General features: G+C 51.1%; 2 protein-coding genes across 8 annotated transcripts in view; both read left to right on the forward strand.

Moving 5' to 3' along the window:
* WHRN (whirlin) overlaps nucleotides 1–2,818 on the forward strand; it is a 79,050-nt gene extending 76,232 nt beyond the window's left edge. For 2 of the 4 annotated variants that reach the window (XM_016152579.2, XM_016152599.2), the window contains 3 exons: nucleotides 873–1,054; nucleotides 1,533–1,655; nucleotides 1,924–2,818. In XM_016152579.2, coding sequence (XP_016008065.2) covers nucleotides 873–1,054; nucleotides 1,533–1,655; nucleotides 1,924–2,106 — 488 coding nt within the window. In that variant the 3' untranslated portion in view covers nucleotides 2,107–2,818. The remainder of the gene's footprint in view (nucleotides 1–872; nucleotides 1,055–1,532; nucleotides 1,656–1,923) is intronic. The other 2 variants (XM_016152589.2, XM_016152602.2) reach the window with 1 other exon arrangement.
* Nucleotides 2,819–6,545: 3,727 nt separating this feature from the next.
* The window catches only part of AKNA (AT-hook transcription factor), a 51,104-nt gene continuing 43,450 nt past the window's right edge, over nucleotides 6,546–14,199 (forward strand). The window contains exons 1-3 of one of the 4 annotated variants that reach the window (XM_016152656.2): nucleotides 6,546–8,634; nucleotides 11,853–11,966; nucleotides 13,944–14,113. The gene's annotated coding sequence lies outside the window, so the exon portion shown is untranslated. Of the gene's footprint in view, nucleotides 8,635–11,852; nucleotides 11,967–12,057; nucleotides 14,114–14,199 lie in introns of those variants that run through there. The other 3 variants (XM_016152645.2, XM_016152666.2, XM_036239104.1) reach the window with 3 other exon arrangements.

Below are 14,199 nucleotides of genomic sequence, written 5' to 3' on the forward strand. Positions count from 1 at the left end.
GGATGGACTTCCTGGCACCCAGGAGGCCAGCCTGGGATTGATGGCTGGTTAGAGGGAATTTAAATCTGACCCGCCAGATTCCAAAGTGTGTTCGGCCCCTGTGTTTGCAGAGGACACCCAGCCAGGATGTCCTGCTTTCTACTCCAGGACGTCCTGAGCCCTCCCCAGACTCTGGAACGCCTCCCTCCTGTTTTCGAGTTGTGTACATTTTGTTGGATTCTGCTGCCATCTTGTGGCGGAAGTGATACAAGGGGCCCGCTGTGGCCAAGTCAGGGGTCCCTGCGCTCGGTTGCTTAGTGAGGGGGAGCAGGCAGGATGTGGTGCCAAACCCGAGCGATGACTGATGCATCACTGCTGCTTCTAGACCTGGCACTGAGCCAGACACACATGATAGTAAGAGCTAACTCTTATCATACTGTGCTGTGTGCTGGACACCGTTCTAAGGTCCTTCCTTAGAGGAGTATTAGTAACTCCTCTAATCCCGCAACGGTCCTGTGAGGCAGCTACTGTTATTGTCTTTATATTATAGATGAGGAAACAGGCACAGAAAGTAATCGTGGAGCCAGTCTAGTGGCTGTGGGCTGAGTTTGCCTCCCGACCTGACCTCTGTTTTAATCATTATGCCAGGGGCAATAAAGGCAGATGTCCTGGAAGTGTCGGGCCCTGGAGCCAGGCCCATTTGGAAGGGCAGGTCTCAGTAGGTGGAAGAATGGTTGAGAGTCTCCCTGCCCTCCAGCTCCTCCAATTCTCCCTAGTTTTTACCAAGAGAATCCCCCCAGCCTTCCAGCCTGCGGCTCCATCACCTCCTCCAGGAAGCCCTCCTTGACCCCAGCTGTATAAACCGCCACTTTCTTCCTGTTTCCCCCTCCCAGCAGCCTCCACGCTCTCACAGCTCTCAGACAGTGGGCAGACTCTGAGCGAGGACAGTGGGGTGGATGCTGGCGAGGCAGAGGCCAGCGCCCTGGGCCGAGGCAGACAGATGGTATCCACCAAGAGCAGAAGTAGCAAGGAGCCACTTCAAAACGAAAGGAGCACAGAGGTGGCCACCAAACCGGTGAGTAGGATGAAGGGGGCGCGGAGGGTGAGGGGAAGGCAGGCCTCAGGTGAAGAACAGGAAGTCCTTGACCAGGGTTCAGCTTTACAAGTAACCACAAAAGACAGAGAGAGCACCCTCAGCGGAGGGATGTGGGTACCAAGGAGGGATGTGCATTAGGCTGGAGGCCCAGTTTAAGTCCTGCGTTCACTGTGACACTGACAAGCCGAGCACCGAAGGTTGGTCCTGAGAATCTTAAAGCTCAGTTCTGACTTGCGTGGTGGCTGAGGCAGCCGGGTCTGGATTCGAGTCCTGGTACCACCACCAGGTAGCCTTGGGCCACCCCTTAACTTCCCGAGCCTCAGGGATTTTTGTAGCAGTTAGAGGTCTGAGAACACCAAGTGCCGAGCTTCCCGCCTGGCATACTGGAGGCTCCAACTGGGCCGGAGTCCGGGCCCTGCTGAGAAGGCCTCAGTCACTGGTCTCCTTCCACCCGCAGCCCGGCCTCCTGGAGCCCACGTCCACCCTGGTCCGCGTGAAGAAAAGTGCAGCCACCCTGGGCATTGCCATCGAGGGAGGTGCCAACACCCGCCAGCCCCTGCCTAGGATTGTCACAATTCAGGTACATCCTCTGGGGCCCCACTTAGCCATCTCTCCCTACCCCGGCAAGTTCCTCTCTCAGCATCCCCAGGGCTTTGCCACCCCCCGAGGGGAGCCAGCACCTAAGCGCAGACCCAGGCTCATACCACCTTTGCACTCACTGAGCCTCAGTTTTCCTACCCAGGGCAGTGGACACCCAGATTGTAGCTGCCTGGTTCGCAGTGTCAGACCTGCTCAGCTTAGCCCTCAGATGCCCCCACGTGCCCCTGCCCTGTGTTTCGCCCCTGCAGCGAGGAGGCTCAGCCCACAACTGTGGGCAACTGAAGGTGGGCCATGTGATCCTGGAAGTGAATGGACTGACACTTCGGGGCAAGGAGCATCGGGAAGCTGCGCGCATCATCGCAGAGGCCTTCAAGACCAAGGAACGTGACTACATCGACTTTCTGGTCACCGAGTTCAATGTGATGCTCTAGGGGCCGAGGCCTGAGGGCCTCCCACTGCTGCCTGTCTCCTGGCCCTGGTTCCTCCTCCCTCCTTGCACTTTTAAGCTCCTTGAGGGGCCAGGGCTGCATGGCCAGGGTAACAGGAAGACATCCCCCACTTCTTCCCAGCCCACTGGACCAGAACTGGTAGAAGGAGCCCGGCAAGGCAAACAGAAAGTCAGATCAGGGTCTGGTGCCATGGCTGGTACACAGCAGGCACTCAATACAAGCATGGGTTTCAGGAAGGGGAAAAAAGACAAGGAAGGGCGGAGCAGCGCCTCTGTCTCAACACATCCTCCTGAGGCCTGCCAGGGCCTGTTACTCTGGGTTGGTTGGGGGGCATAGCTGCTCTCCAGTCAGCTAGGGCCTCGCCTATCCCCAGATGGCCTGGGCCTTTGCCTGGAGTGAGGTCGCATGAGAATTCACGGACATGGCCCCCAGCCAAGGGGGCATTTTGCAGGACCTTTAGTGCCACAAATAAGCATTAAGCATCCACCCTCATTCACACCTCCATTCCTCCTAGCTCCTTATTTCCCATGGTATTTATTATTTATTTTACTTTCCACACCCTTGGGGCCGCCAGGATCCCAGCTTCCCACTGTACCCCTAGCCTATCCCAGAGGCCTTGCAGGTGACCAGCGACGTCAGTGTATTTATATACAGAGCTTATGACTTTAATTTTTCAATAAAGAGATACGAACAAGGTTAGGGTCCGGCGTGTTGTGTGGCCTGCCTGTGTGGCTGGGATCTTGAGCGTTTGATGGGGTAAGAAGGGTGGGTAGAACAGATGGAGGCACCCAGAGCACCACGCTCCATCACCCGTTTCCCCTTGACCCTCATGGCTCAATCTGGGACCTATGGGGTGGATGAGGGCACTTGAACCACACCCACATCTTGGAACATCCTACCTGAAGGTTATTTACAGATAATACTTTTAGATTAAAAGACGTTGGTATGTCGTGGGGCAGAATGCACGATGTATGTGAGTGTTTTAAGACAGAGAGGTGGCCCATCTTAGGGCAGATCCCAGAAACTGACTCAGAGATGAGGATCTGTATGCAAGTGATTCATTAAGGAAGGGGGGAAGGCAGTAAAGAAGTGGTCAGGAGAGGAAGGGAAAGAAACCAAGCAGGGTGGGATTTCAGGTGTAGTCGTGAGAAGATAGCCACAGGGGATGTGGGAGTGTAAGTTAAGCCTAGAGTTGTCCCCACTCAGGGCCAGGGGACAGGGCTTTCATTCTGTCAGTCTTTGGACAAGGCCTCAGGGAGAGAGGAGAGGCAATAATTCTAGCCACTTTCTACCCTCTTCCTGTGCAGGCCACACTATTCCAGGAGTCAAGGGCAGTGGGTGTTAGAAGCAAAAAATATATGGAGGGGGTCTTGGAGAGGAGGGTGGCAAGAAATATTCTGATCCCCAATGCCAATGCCAGCCCCAGTGCCCATTCCCTTCATGCCCAGGGTTCCTCTGGGGCAAGAAGAGTTTGAGAAGCCCTGTTTGGTCTAGCCCTGTGTCCAGGGGTCTGCCAGAAGTGGATTAGGGGCACTTGATTCCACAGACCTACACCAGATTCTGCTCTTAGTTGCCCCTGTCCTCCCCACTCCAAGCCAAGGAGGTCCCCTGAGACCAGAACCCTGGATTCCACTTGACCCCTGAAGCAGCCAGTATCCCTAAAGACTCCAGCTCTTCCCAGGGCACTCAGATGCCCTTCCCCAGCCCTAATACTCCTGCAGGGACGAACCCTCACCTGACAGCAGGAGTGCTTTGTCAAGCCCTAGATCTCCTGGCATCAAACTCCAAATCTTATGTGGTCAAGGGGAAGTGATATCACCTTTCTGAGCCCCAGTTTCCCATCTGGAAAATGGGTGTGGTAGGCTGAATAATGGCCCCCAAAGGTATCCAAATTCCTGGAACGGGTGAATGTTACCTTATATGGCAAAGGGATTTTGCAGGTATGATTCAGGCATTTAGATGGGGAGTTTATTCTGGATTATCTGGGCCAGTCCAATATTATTACAAGAGTCCTTGTAAGAGGGAGGGAGAGGGAGATTTGACACAGAAGAAAAGGTGTTGTGATCATGGAAGTAGAGATTGGAATGATGTGCTTTGAAGATGGAGGAAGGGACTATGAGCCCAGAAATACAGGTGGCCACTAGAAGCTGAAAAAGTCAAAGAAATGAATTCTCCCTCAGAGCCCGCTAAAAGAACCTGTCCTATTGACACCTGGACTTTAGCCCGGTGAGACTGATTTTGGACTTACGACTTCTCGTAAGAGAACAAACTAGTGTTTTAAGCCATGAACTGGTGGTAATTTGTTACAGCAGCCACAGGAAACCAATACATTGAGGTACTGCTACTAGCCTCTGATGGAGGTTGGGATACGGTGTGTGGACCATGGCACCAGGCTCAGATTCAGCCCCAAGGAGATAATATGCAGTCAGGATGATAATGAACAAAGAAAGGGCCCCTTTAATCTTATAATACCACACCTTTCCCAGGCCCAAGGGACAGAGAGCCCCCAGCAGCTGCTCCTCATGGTGCCCAATTTATACTCTGAAAAAAGTAAGATAAGAGTGAGTTTCTGAAACTGTTGCTTCTGAAATTCCTGGACTTGACTCTGGGGCTGTGGAATTTTAAACCTGAAGAAAAAATTTTCTTTGCAAGTGGGCTTAGGAAGGTCAAGTTTCTCGCCCAAAGTCACATAGCTAGCGAGTGGTAGAGGACAAATTTGGACCCATGGCTGCCTGAGATCCACAATATGAAGCCCCAAGATGATTGCATATGTCCTGTTGTCTTTCAAAGGGACCCAATATACCACCTAAGGCAGCTTTTGGAATATTGGGAGGAGGAGAGGCCAGAGGTCTACCTGGACACATGTATCTGTAGCCTTAATGTCTTATGATGCTAGAGCTGGAGGGGGAGGTGCAGCAAGAGAGTCTCAGGGTCTGCCGCTAGATGAAGGCAGGAAGGGTGCGAGATTTTGGCTGAAGCCGGGACCTCCCCAAGCAAGTGCTGAGTTGGCCTTGAGATCACCTGGAGCCCCCTCTGCTTGGGAGAAAACAGGAAAGGGGTTGGAGTAGCCCAGTGTAGGGAATAAAGGACAGAAAACAAGTCACAGCTCAAAGAGTCGGCACCTCAGTGTCTGAATCCTGGGATCGAATTCAACCTTACTTCCACCACTTCCTGCCTGTGTAATCCTGGGCAAGTCACTCTCTCTGAGCCTCAGTTTCCACACCTCTAAATGGGGAACATAATACTAACCTAACTTGAGAGTTATTGTAAGAGTTAGCTAAAATGTCCCTAGGACAGAGAAGGCCTTTAGTGAATAGAAGCTGCTACTATGATTCCAGTTCGAGATATGTGTAGGGAAGTCACTGGCATCCTGGGGAACTGGGAAGAGATTTCTGCCAAGAGGAAAGAACTGGGCTGCCACACGGCTGGATGGAAGCAGGACTTTGAGAAAGTCACTTTCTGTTTCGGTGTCTATTAATCCCCACTAAGAAATAGACTTCTTCGAGGAACTCTTTAAATTAGTGCCTTTGGTTTATTTCTCATAGGTGGGGTGCTGTTTATTTACTCTCCTCAACAACCCTGTGAAGTGGGAGTTAAGAATCCCATTTGCCTGAAGCTCAGTGGCAGCCAGTGGCAGAACTAGGGCGAGAACCTAGGCCGGTTGGACACCTTACACCACCATCCTTCAATGTCCGCTTTCAGGGGACACTAGATTAGATTATTTCTGTCCTATATTCACTGAGGGACCTTGGGCAAGTTCTTGTTTCTCTCCAAGACTGGGTTTCCCCGCTTGCTTAAGGGTGGTTTGGATTAGAATATCCTTGGGGATAATGATAATTCCTACCTACCTCATAGGAGAGGATCGGGCACAGAGATTACAACTGTCTGATACTTAAGTGCTCAAGAAGTTTTTAAGACAGTATTATTACTACTGTTATGAAGCAGTCCGTTTCTAACCCCTGTGAAAGTTTGTGGTTTTCTTCTTCACTGCGACCTTCCATAAACGTGTTAACTCCCGGCTTCAGTCTCGCGCCAGCGGTCGGAAGGGTTCCAAGAGGGACACGCAAGCGCCCAGATTTGAGATTTTCCGTGCTGGAGCTACGCGCGAGTCTCTGGGGGCGGGCCGCAGGCAGCCGCCTCTCTGCGATTGGTGGAGCTTCTTAGGCCCCGCCTCCTGGGGCCGCACCTCTCCCATCAGAGGCCGGCCTCGGGGATTATGCAAAAAGTCACTGCCCCGCCCCGCGCCCGGATTGGAGGCCTTTGTTTGCCGCTCAACTCCAGGAAACCACCCCGCGCGGCAGCGGCCAGCAGGTGAGACCTGGGGAGGGGCTCACGGGGGGTCTGGGGCGGGTTCCGGCTCCTTGCTGGGTCTCAGTTTCTCTGTCCGGGCGATGGGGAGGGAGGGTGGACTGCGCCGACGGGCCGAGATCCACAGGGACCGTGCTGCTCTCGGTCTCTCCCACGTGGAAACCCCACGCGCGCGCGAAGAAGGATCGCTGCTCCGGGAATGGGAAGGAGTCCTGGACTGGTGATCCGGTCCGAGTCCGCACTCAGCGGGCGGCGGGGTTCTGCAGTCTCCACCCTCCGGCCTCGGTCTCCACCTCCGCACAATGGGGGCGTTGGCTTTTTCTCACTCGCTCGGGCTAGGTCCCGTCGCCGAGACGGGAAGGGTCCCGAGGGAATCCAGGGGTGGTCCTTGGCGGGGCCTTGGGCTGTGTTTGGGCTGGAGGTGTGGCCGGGTAGCTGTGGTTACCGGGGAGGAGGGACTTTCTGTCTTGGGATTTGTGTGAGGTTTGCTCACCAGGCAACAACCCGCGCACCCTGACAACTCGGAGCTGCGCACTCTCCCCGGACACCTAACGCAAGTTTCTTTTCCTCTTTTTGGCAGTGGGGAGGGAAGTAGAGCAAGGGCCAGCATGCGGGTGAGCATCTCTGACAGTGGTAGGAACTGGAACGGACAGCAGATATAAGGCCAGCCCCTCTGGTTGCACAGACGCGGAGACTGAAGCCCAGAAAGGGGGCGCGGCTTGTCCAAAGACACACAGCAGGGCAGGTGCAGAGCTGGCCTCTCCCTAGTGTGATGGAACTGGCATTGACAGAGTCTGCGTTTTGTGCGACTTTGGATGAGACTCCTTTCTCCGGCTTTTGTTGAAAGAAATGACAGGTTGGAGCGGATCGTTGCCTATGTTTCAAAAGCTTCTGCTTCTGAGTGAGAAAGGTGGAAACGAAAGTTGCTGATAACAAACGGGCTATTTTGGAGCTAAAAAGAGAAGCTAAGATAGGCTGCAGTGAAAAGAGACATTGTTCCTGTCCTCTAGAACAGAATGAGAAAAAAAAAATGGCCTAAACTGAAGCATGAAGGACTGAGGTTAGATACATACAGGGAGTTCCCAAGAGAATTTTCCTGGCACCTCCTCTAGAGTCGGTGGGTTTTATTTTTTGGCTGTTGGTTTTGTTTTGTCAAGAAAACAGAATTTCTGCCCATCTGTTTGAGGGGGACTACGACTGGCTTACTTACTAGTAGGAGGATGGCTTGCCGTGGTATTTTGGGGACTATTAGGGTTTATTTCCTTCCGGTAAATGTCTCAGTACTTCTGTAAGGGGGGGGGCATGTGCCCACATGGGGCCTTTGCCTCCCAAAGGCCAGCGATTTGTATTTGAAACATGTGATTTAGGCTGCTTCTTACAAGGAAATTTCATCAGCTCCCACCAGCCTGCACTGTCCTCCAGGGGCGCCAGGGTTGGGGTTTCCAGAGAGTCTAGGAATGGTCCAGACACTGAGGCTGTCACACTGAGAGGGTATTTTGGAAACTAATGCAGGCCAATGACGTTTTAATTTACCCCCATGGGGGTGGGGAGAGAAAGTATTTTTAAAACATCCAGCTGAACCACCAGCTGAATTCCAGGGCCTTTTTATGTTTTCTCAGTCACAGGAGGTGGGAGAAATCTGGAGACCAGGAGTTAGAAGATCTTGGTTCAAATCCCCAGTCTGGCTTCAGTTCTTAGTGCCTCAGTTTTCCCGTATATAAAATGGAATGGTAATGCCTACTTCAGTGTTGCTTTAAGACTCAAGCTAGGTGGCATCATAGAGAATTTTGTGCAGCTCACATTCTAAGTGTGGAGATGAGGAAACAGAAGCTTAGGGAAAGGAAGGAATAACAACAATAATACCATTGGTAATAATAGCTAATGATTATTGAGTGCTATATTTGAGCCACCGTGCCAAGGGTTTTGCTGCAAGGAGTGCGGTCTGGAAAGGCAGGAGCCCTTGTCTATCTTGTTACCAGTCAACCTCCAGTGCCCAGTACAGAACCCTAAACATAATAGTTGTTCAATACATTGTTGATCACCTAGATTATATCACAGTGTTCATATCGTTGCCATGCGGGTAGTGCGATTGTTGTCCTCATTTTACAGATGAGAAGCCTGAGGTTCAGAGAAGTTAAGTCATTCACCTGAGCTCACACAGCTCTTCCCTGAGGTTAGAGGTCCTTACTTTGGATGTTGCAGGTATGTGTCATCTAGTAAGAATCTATTGTGCTCATCTCTTCCCAGTGCTGTGCTCAATGATATGTTGTTAGCTTGAAATTGGCCATAATAAGGGTATTTGCATTATGGAAATCAGTAAATGCCACAAATCGGAGCTTTTTCTTAAAAAAAAAATCGTTTTTAAGAAAGCAGCAAGTGAAGGGTGTTAGGGGGGGACGGAATGCCAGTCTTACTCTGCATGGCAGCCAGAAAGTGAGTTTTCCTGGCCATGCAGGAAGCTCCAAGGGAGCCAGGCCAGAATGCCCATTCCCCACTGCAGCTCCCCGAAGTGTGGGATTTGGGAAGGAAACCCTTATGGATGAGGCTCCTCATCTGTGCTGTGAGCTGGGCAGTGTAGCAGCCCTCTGACCTGGGAACAGGTAGTATGAACCTGAATTCCAGGCCAAACCGTCTGTTCTTTAATCTGAAAGTCACAGCAGCCATCATGGTCTTTAAGCAGGGGAAGGCTTGACCAGAATGATGCTCTAAGAAGATTTATCCGGCAAAGGGATTGGAGGATGAGTCAAGGGCAGGGCGACTGGGAAGAGGCACAGGGTGACCAGGGGAGTCTGGAGGAGGCCAATAGTGCCCCTTCTGTGTTTTCCGAGCGCCTCCCGTGTGCTAAGCTGCACACGTACTGTCCCGTCACCCTACATATACACCCCTGAGGAAAGTGTTACCCTAAACTGTAGATGCAGATATCAGGGAGGTTTGGAAACACATCTAAGGTTCGAGCTACCAGATCTGAATCCAGGCCATTCTGCCCCCCAGACCTTTGCATTTTTAATTCTTTAGTCCCTCTTCCATTCCAGCCTACAGTCCCATCTTGGCACTGATCTTGCTTGCCAAGGGCCGGGCAAACTCCACCTTGGTTGTGTCAAGAGACACCCCTGCCCCATACCCCCAAGGGTTGTCCAGCACTGGCCTCTAGATCCTTGCCAGCATTCTCCGTCCCCAGACCCTTCCCCAAGACCGAGCCTATTCTAGGCTAAAGTGGGATGCTCAGCTGTTACTCTTTTGGAATCTTGGGACCACAGCCAAGGACCAAGGACCAGGAAGGTCCTCAGTGTCAAGGAGGCTGCACTCAGCCCTGCTAAGTCAGGGGTTCACTTGGAGGGTACCGCTTTACTTGTGGGTGCACATCCAACTCTGTCTCTAATGTGCTGTGTGATTTGGGGCAAGTTGTATAACCTCTCTGTGCCTTTCCTTATCTGTTAAATCCCTGGTTATGAGGATCCTAACCAACAACATATGCCATACCCTAAAATGTTGAGTGGCTAAGGCTAGGATCGCTTCCTTTCCTTTTTGTGATTTTTCACATATTCCTACTTGTTGCCTAGTAGCTATATGTGCAGGAAAGAACAGATAGTGTCAGAGGTTAAAAAGAGGAAGAGAGACGGTGTGGGATGGGCGTTATAGAATGTCACAGAATGTCAGAGCTGCAAAAGGTCTCACAGAGCCCGACCACTCTTCCCATCTGGAGGTGGCGGGGGGACCGAGGAGGCTATGCCCCAGGTCTCATCAGAATGACACACTACACATGTGTGTGGTGGTGACTTTTGTTTTTAAGACTAGTGCATTCTCATTTTACTCTTATTTTTAAAGCAACTGTTATTTTTAGAAGATATACATAAGGAAAAAAGTAAACTTGCCATAGTCCTACTACCTAATAATAATTATTATAAACATTTTGGAGCATCTCTTTCTCTTTTTTTTTCTTTTTCCCTCTCTTCCTCCCTTCCCTTCCTCCACATTTTAGTGTTCAGTTAACATATCACATTTTTATATCACTTCATATTCTTCTACAGTATGACTGCTAATAGCTGCAGAATATTTCTTTGATTAGAAATACCATAATTTATTTCAGTGATCACCTATTATTGGACACTGAGGTTGTTTCCAACCTTTTTACTTACTGCAAGGTTCAGTTGCAAAGTGATTAAAATTACACTGTCTCGATGCAGGCAGCTTGGTTCAAACCCAGCTTCCCCTCATGTGAAATGGGCATAATAACCCTTACCTCCTTGGATTGGGAGGCCCTAATCCAGGGAAAGGCCTTTATGTAATAGGCACCCAATAAAGTTTTGCTGTTAGCGGTGCATTCTTGGCACATGCACACTTTTTGTTTCATTCTTTTCATGGAGCATGCATTTAGAAGTATGTGTATGTCCTACATGTGTGTGTTTTCCTTAATATGACCACACCCTCCTTATAACCCGTGTTTCAGTTGGCTGAGAAAGGCTCATTTCCTCCTCTCTTTAAGTATTCAGGGTGGGGACAGTTTCTAGCTGGGTGGGTCAGTGATCCCTGGAACTCTTTGGGAGCCACGAGGAAAGGGTCGCAGGGAGATGGCAGCATTTCGCTCCATTTCGGAAGGCTGGCTCTTTTTGTGCATAGGACCCAAAGCTCGAGCCAGGAAGATTAAACAGTCCTGCAGGGAGCTGGCCATCTGGGCATTTCACAGTAATGACCAAAGTCTTTTATGTGTGAGCTTTGTGCCAGCTGGGCCCTGGGCCAGGACTTTAAGCACATGGTCTCGTTTATCATCTCAAGGATCCTGTAAAGTCAGTATTACCCACATCTTACAGATAAGAAATCTGGCATTCAGAGAGGTTAAGCAACTTGCCCAAGACCACGCAGCTTTCAAGAGAGAACCTGGAGGTCTCCGACTACCCACAAAGCTCATGTGGCCTAAACCCCTGTGCCCTGTAGCCTCCTATCAGCATGGTGTTGCTGCCTGTGTGGACAAGTGGAATCAAAGAACCCAGGAAATTTAGTGCTTAGAAGATCATTTCTGATTAACTTCGGGGATAATCTCATTAAACCTTGAGGTTCCAAGGCTCAGAGAGGGGAAAGCACTTGTCCAATGTCACTCAGGCTGGAACTTGGGTCACCACCTTCCAAGCAAGGCTTCCATCAGTTCTTCTTGATCCACTCCTGAAATCCTCACCTGCCTCCGCTCAGCCCCAGACTCCCTGTGGATTTTAACTACAGGGGTAAATTCAACAATCTGGGCATGAAAGAGTGGGTGGTCTTGGGGTGGGTTTTCATTTCTTTCTCAAGGAAGGGAGATGTCAGGAGCTTAAGGAGGGGTCGAGGACAGAATAATACAGTCTTTGGTTCCCTAAAGTTGCCAGCCCCTGGTTTTCTCCAGGATGGCTGAGAAGCTTGGGGGTCCCATTGTACTCTCTGGCCCTCAGGACATCCTGTGAAGGAATTACTGACTATCCGGGGCTCATCACATCAGCAAGTGATGCCTATCCCAGTCCTGGGCTACACCGGAAGGATTGAAGAACCACAGACTCACCTTCCAGGTTAATGTGCTAGACACTTAGTTGGGGCTCAAGAATGATTGAGGCTGGGCGGGAGGGATGGCTGAGTGGGTGGGCAGTGGGAATGTGGGTGAAAATGGCCACTGTGGTGTTAGAGCATCATGACCCAAGGGCTGGAGGGAACAAATGGCCAAAGGCTGTGGTAAGATCTGGCAGGGTCACATGGACACAGCCGTATGTGGGCGTGCTTCTAGTGAAAGTACTCAAGCCTTGGCAGTGGGGGCCAAAGGGTTTTTTTTTTTTTGTTTGCTTATTTTTTGTTTTTGTCGGGTGACCAGGAACTAATCTCTTCCCCCATTTCTGGGCCTCAGATTCCTCACCTATGCAATGCAATCACACTCCTGTCCTGCCTACTTCCCAGGGCTATTTTTCAGCATCTAGTGTTCTATGAAGGATGAAAAAGCATGTTAGAAAACCGAAAGGCCCTGTGCAGTACCAGAACCTTGTTATATAGTCAGAACATGGGCTTAATGAATTGCAATTAGTTGGTAATAAGTTCCGCTCTGATTTTATTGTTCCCAGGTTATTATTATCTCAGGTGGCTACAACAGTGAGAGCACCGAGCATGGTCATTAAGAGTTGGGTCTTTGTGTGTTTGAATCTCTATAATCACTCATCAGCTTTGTGATCATGGGCCAATGGCTTGGACTCTCTGGGCCTCAGTTTACCCACCTGTGAAATGAGACGTCACATAAGCCTCACTGGGTCGTTGTGAGGACCACAAGCCAGGCTCGGGTGACCAGCTAGGCTCAGTAGCTCATTCACCTTGTATCACTGTGCATCTGCCGTGTGTCAGCGCCTGTGCTGGGCACTAGGGATGTAATGCCGAGTACTTCACAGAGCTCCCAGTTGTCAGAGAGGCAGACTTAGCGTTTAATTCCAAGTGGCGAGTCCCTGCGGAGGGCGCAGGGAGAAGTGAGGTTGGGCGATGATGCGGAGCACAGCACATTTGCCCCAGGAACAGCAAGGAGCCTTGTGTTGCAGGGTCCACTGAGGGAGGGTGCGGATGGAAGAGGCCAGAGCAGCGGCCAGGCTATGGAATTTCATCTTCTTTCTCAGAGCAATGGGAATCTCCTTCCTCAGAGTGTTTTTAGCTCAGAGTGGCCGTGTTTGGATGCTTCTGTTTTGGAAAGTTCCCTCTGGTACAGTATGGGGAATGGATTGCAGGGATGGAGAGCTGACCAGGAGATGCCATCGCAGGAAGCCATGTGGGGATGCAGAGATGGGACAGATTCTGGTGAGATTAGGAGATGAACTCAGCAGAAGTTGGTGAGGGATGGGTCATGGGGTGTGAGGAAAGGGTAATGTCCAGGATGGCAGTCAGTTCCGGCTTGTGCACCTGGGCTAGGGAAGGGTAGGTTTGGAGGGGGCGCTATAACGAACTCAGTTTTGGGCATGTTGCTTTGGTTAAGTAGAATTTGGCCTGTGTGTGGAAATTGTGTGCCAGGACGGTCACCGCAGGAGCAGAGGCAGGGAGGAGGGTTGGGAAGGCTTGAGGGTGACAAGGATTTGAAACAGAGTACACGGAGGCTGTTTTCCTTGATGTTGGGTGGCTGCCCCGAAGTTGGGCTTGGGGTTATCCAGGGGCCATGGGGCGTGCCTGGCGGTAGTAGCCACCTGGCATTGATGGCAGTGCTGTCTGGGTTAATGATCAGGGAGGAAGAGTAAGTGAGTGACAGCGTGTCAGGGGAGCCCGCCTCTCACACAATGGCCCACATGGTCACCAGAGCTGGCAAGGAGGGGCCTCATCGGAGTTTGGCTGTGCTCCATGTTAGGCTAGAGGCTGCAGGTAGAGCCCCAGCACACACATGTGGGTAAAAGGCAGGGAAGGGGTTGGAGGGGTGGGGTGATTACTGGGATGAAAGCACCCGGTTCTAGCCCTGGCTTTGCCAGATACTCACAAGCTGACCTTGGGAAAGTCCATTCATTCATTCATTCATTCATTCATTCGTGTTCCAGGCGCTGGCTCTGTGCTTTGCAGGCATTACCTCGCTGGATCCCGGCAGCAGCCCCGTGGGGTGGCTACTCCTCTTATCTCTGTTTTGCAGATGAAAAAACTGAAGCATAGAGAGGTGAAGGCCCAAAGGTCACAGAGCTAGCAAGAGGTGGAAGCTGGGATTGGAGCCCAGGTCTGCATTGATTCTAAGATTCATTTTTTTTTTTTTCTCCTATACCACTTGTTCCAAACCTGGCTGCTTATCAGAATTACCTGGAG

Source organism: Rousettus aegyptiacus, unplaced genomic scaffold (assembly GCF_014176215.1).
Source record: "Rousettus aegyptiacus isolate mRouAeg1 unplaced genomic scaffold, mRouAeg1.p scaffold_m13_p_3, whole genome shotgun sequence".
Lineage (NCBI taxonomy): Eukaryota > Metazoa > Chordata > Mammalia > Chiroptera > Pteropodidae > Rousettus > Rousettus aegyptiacus.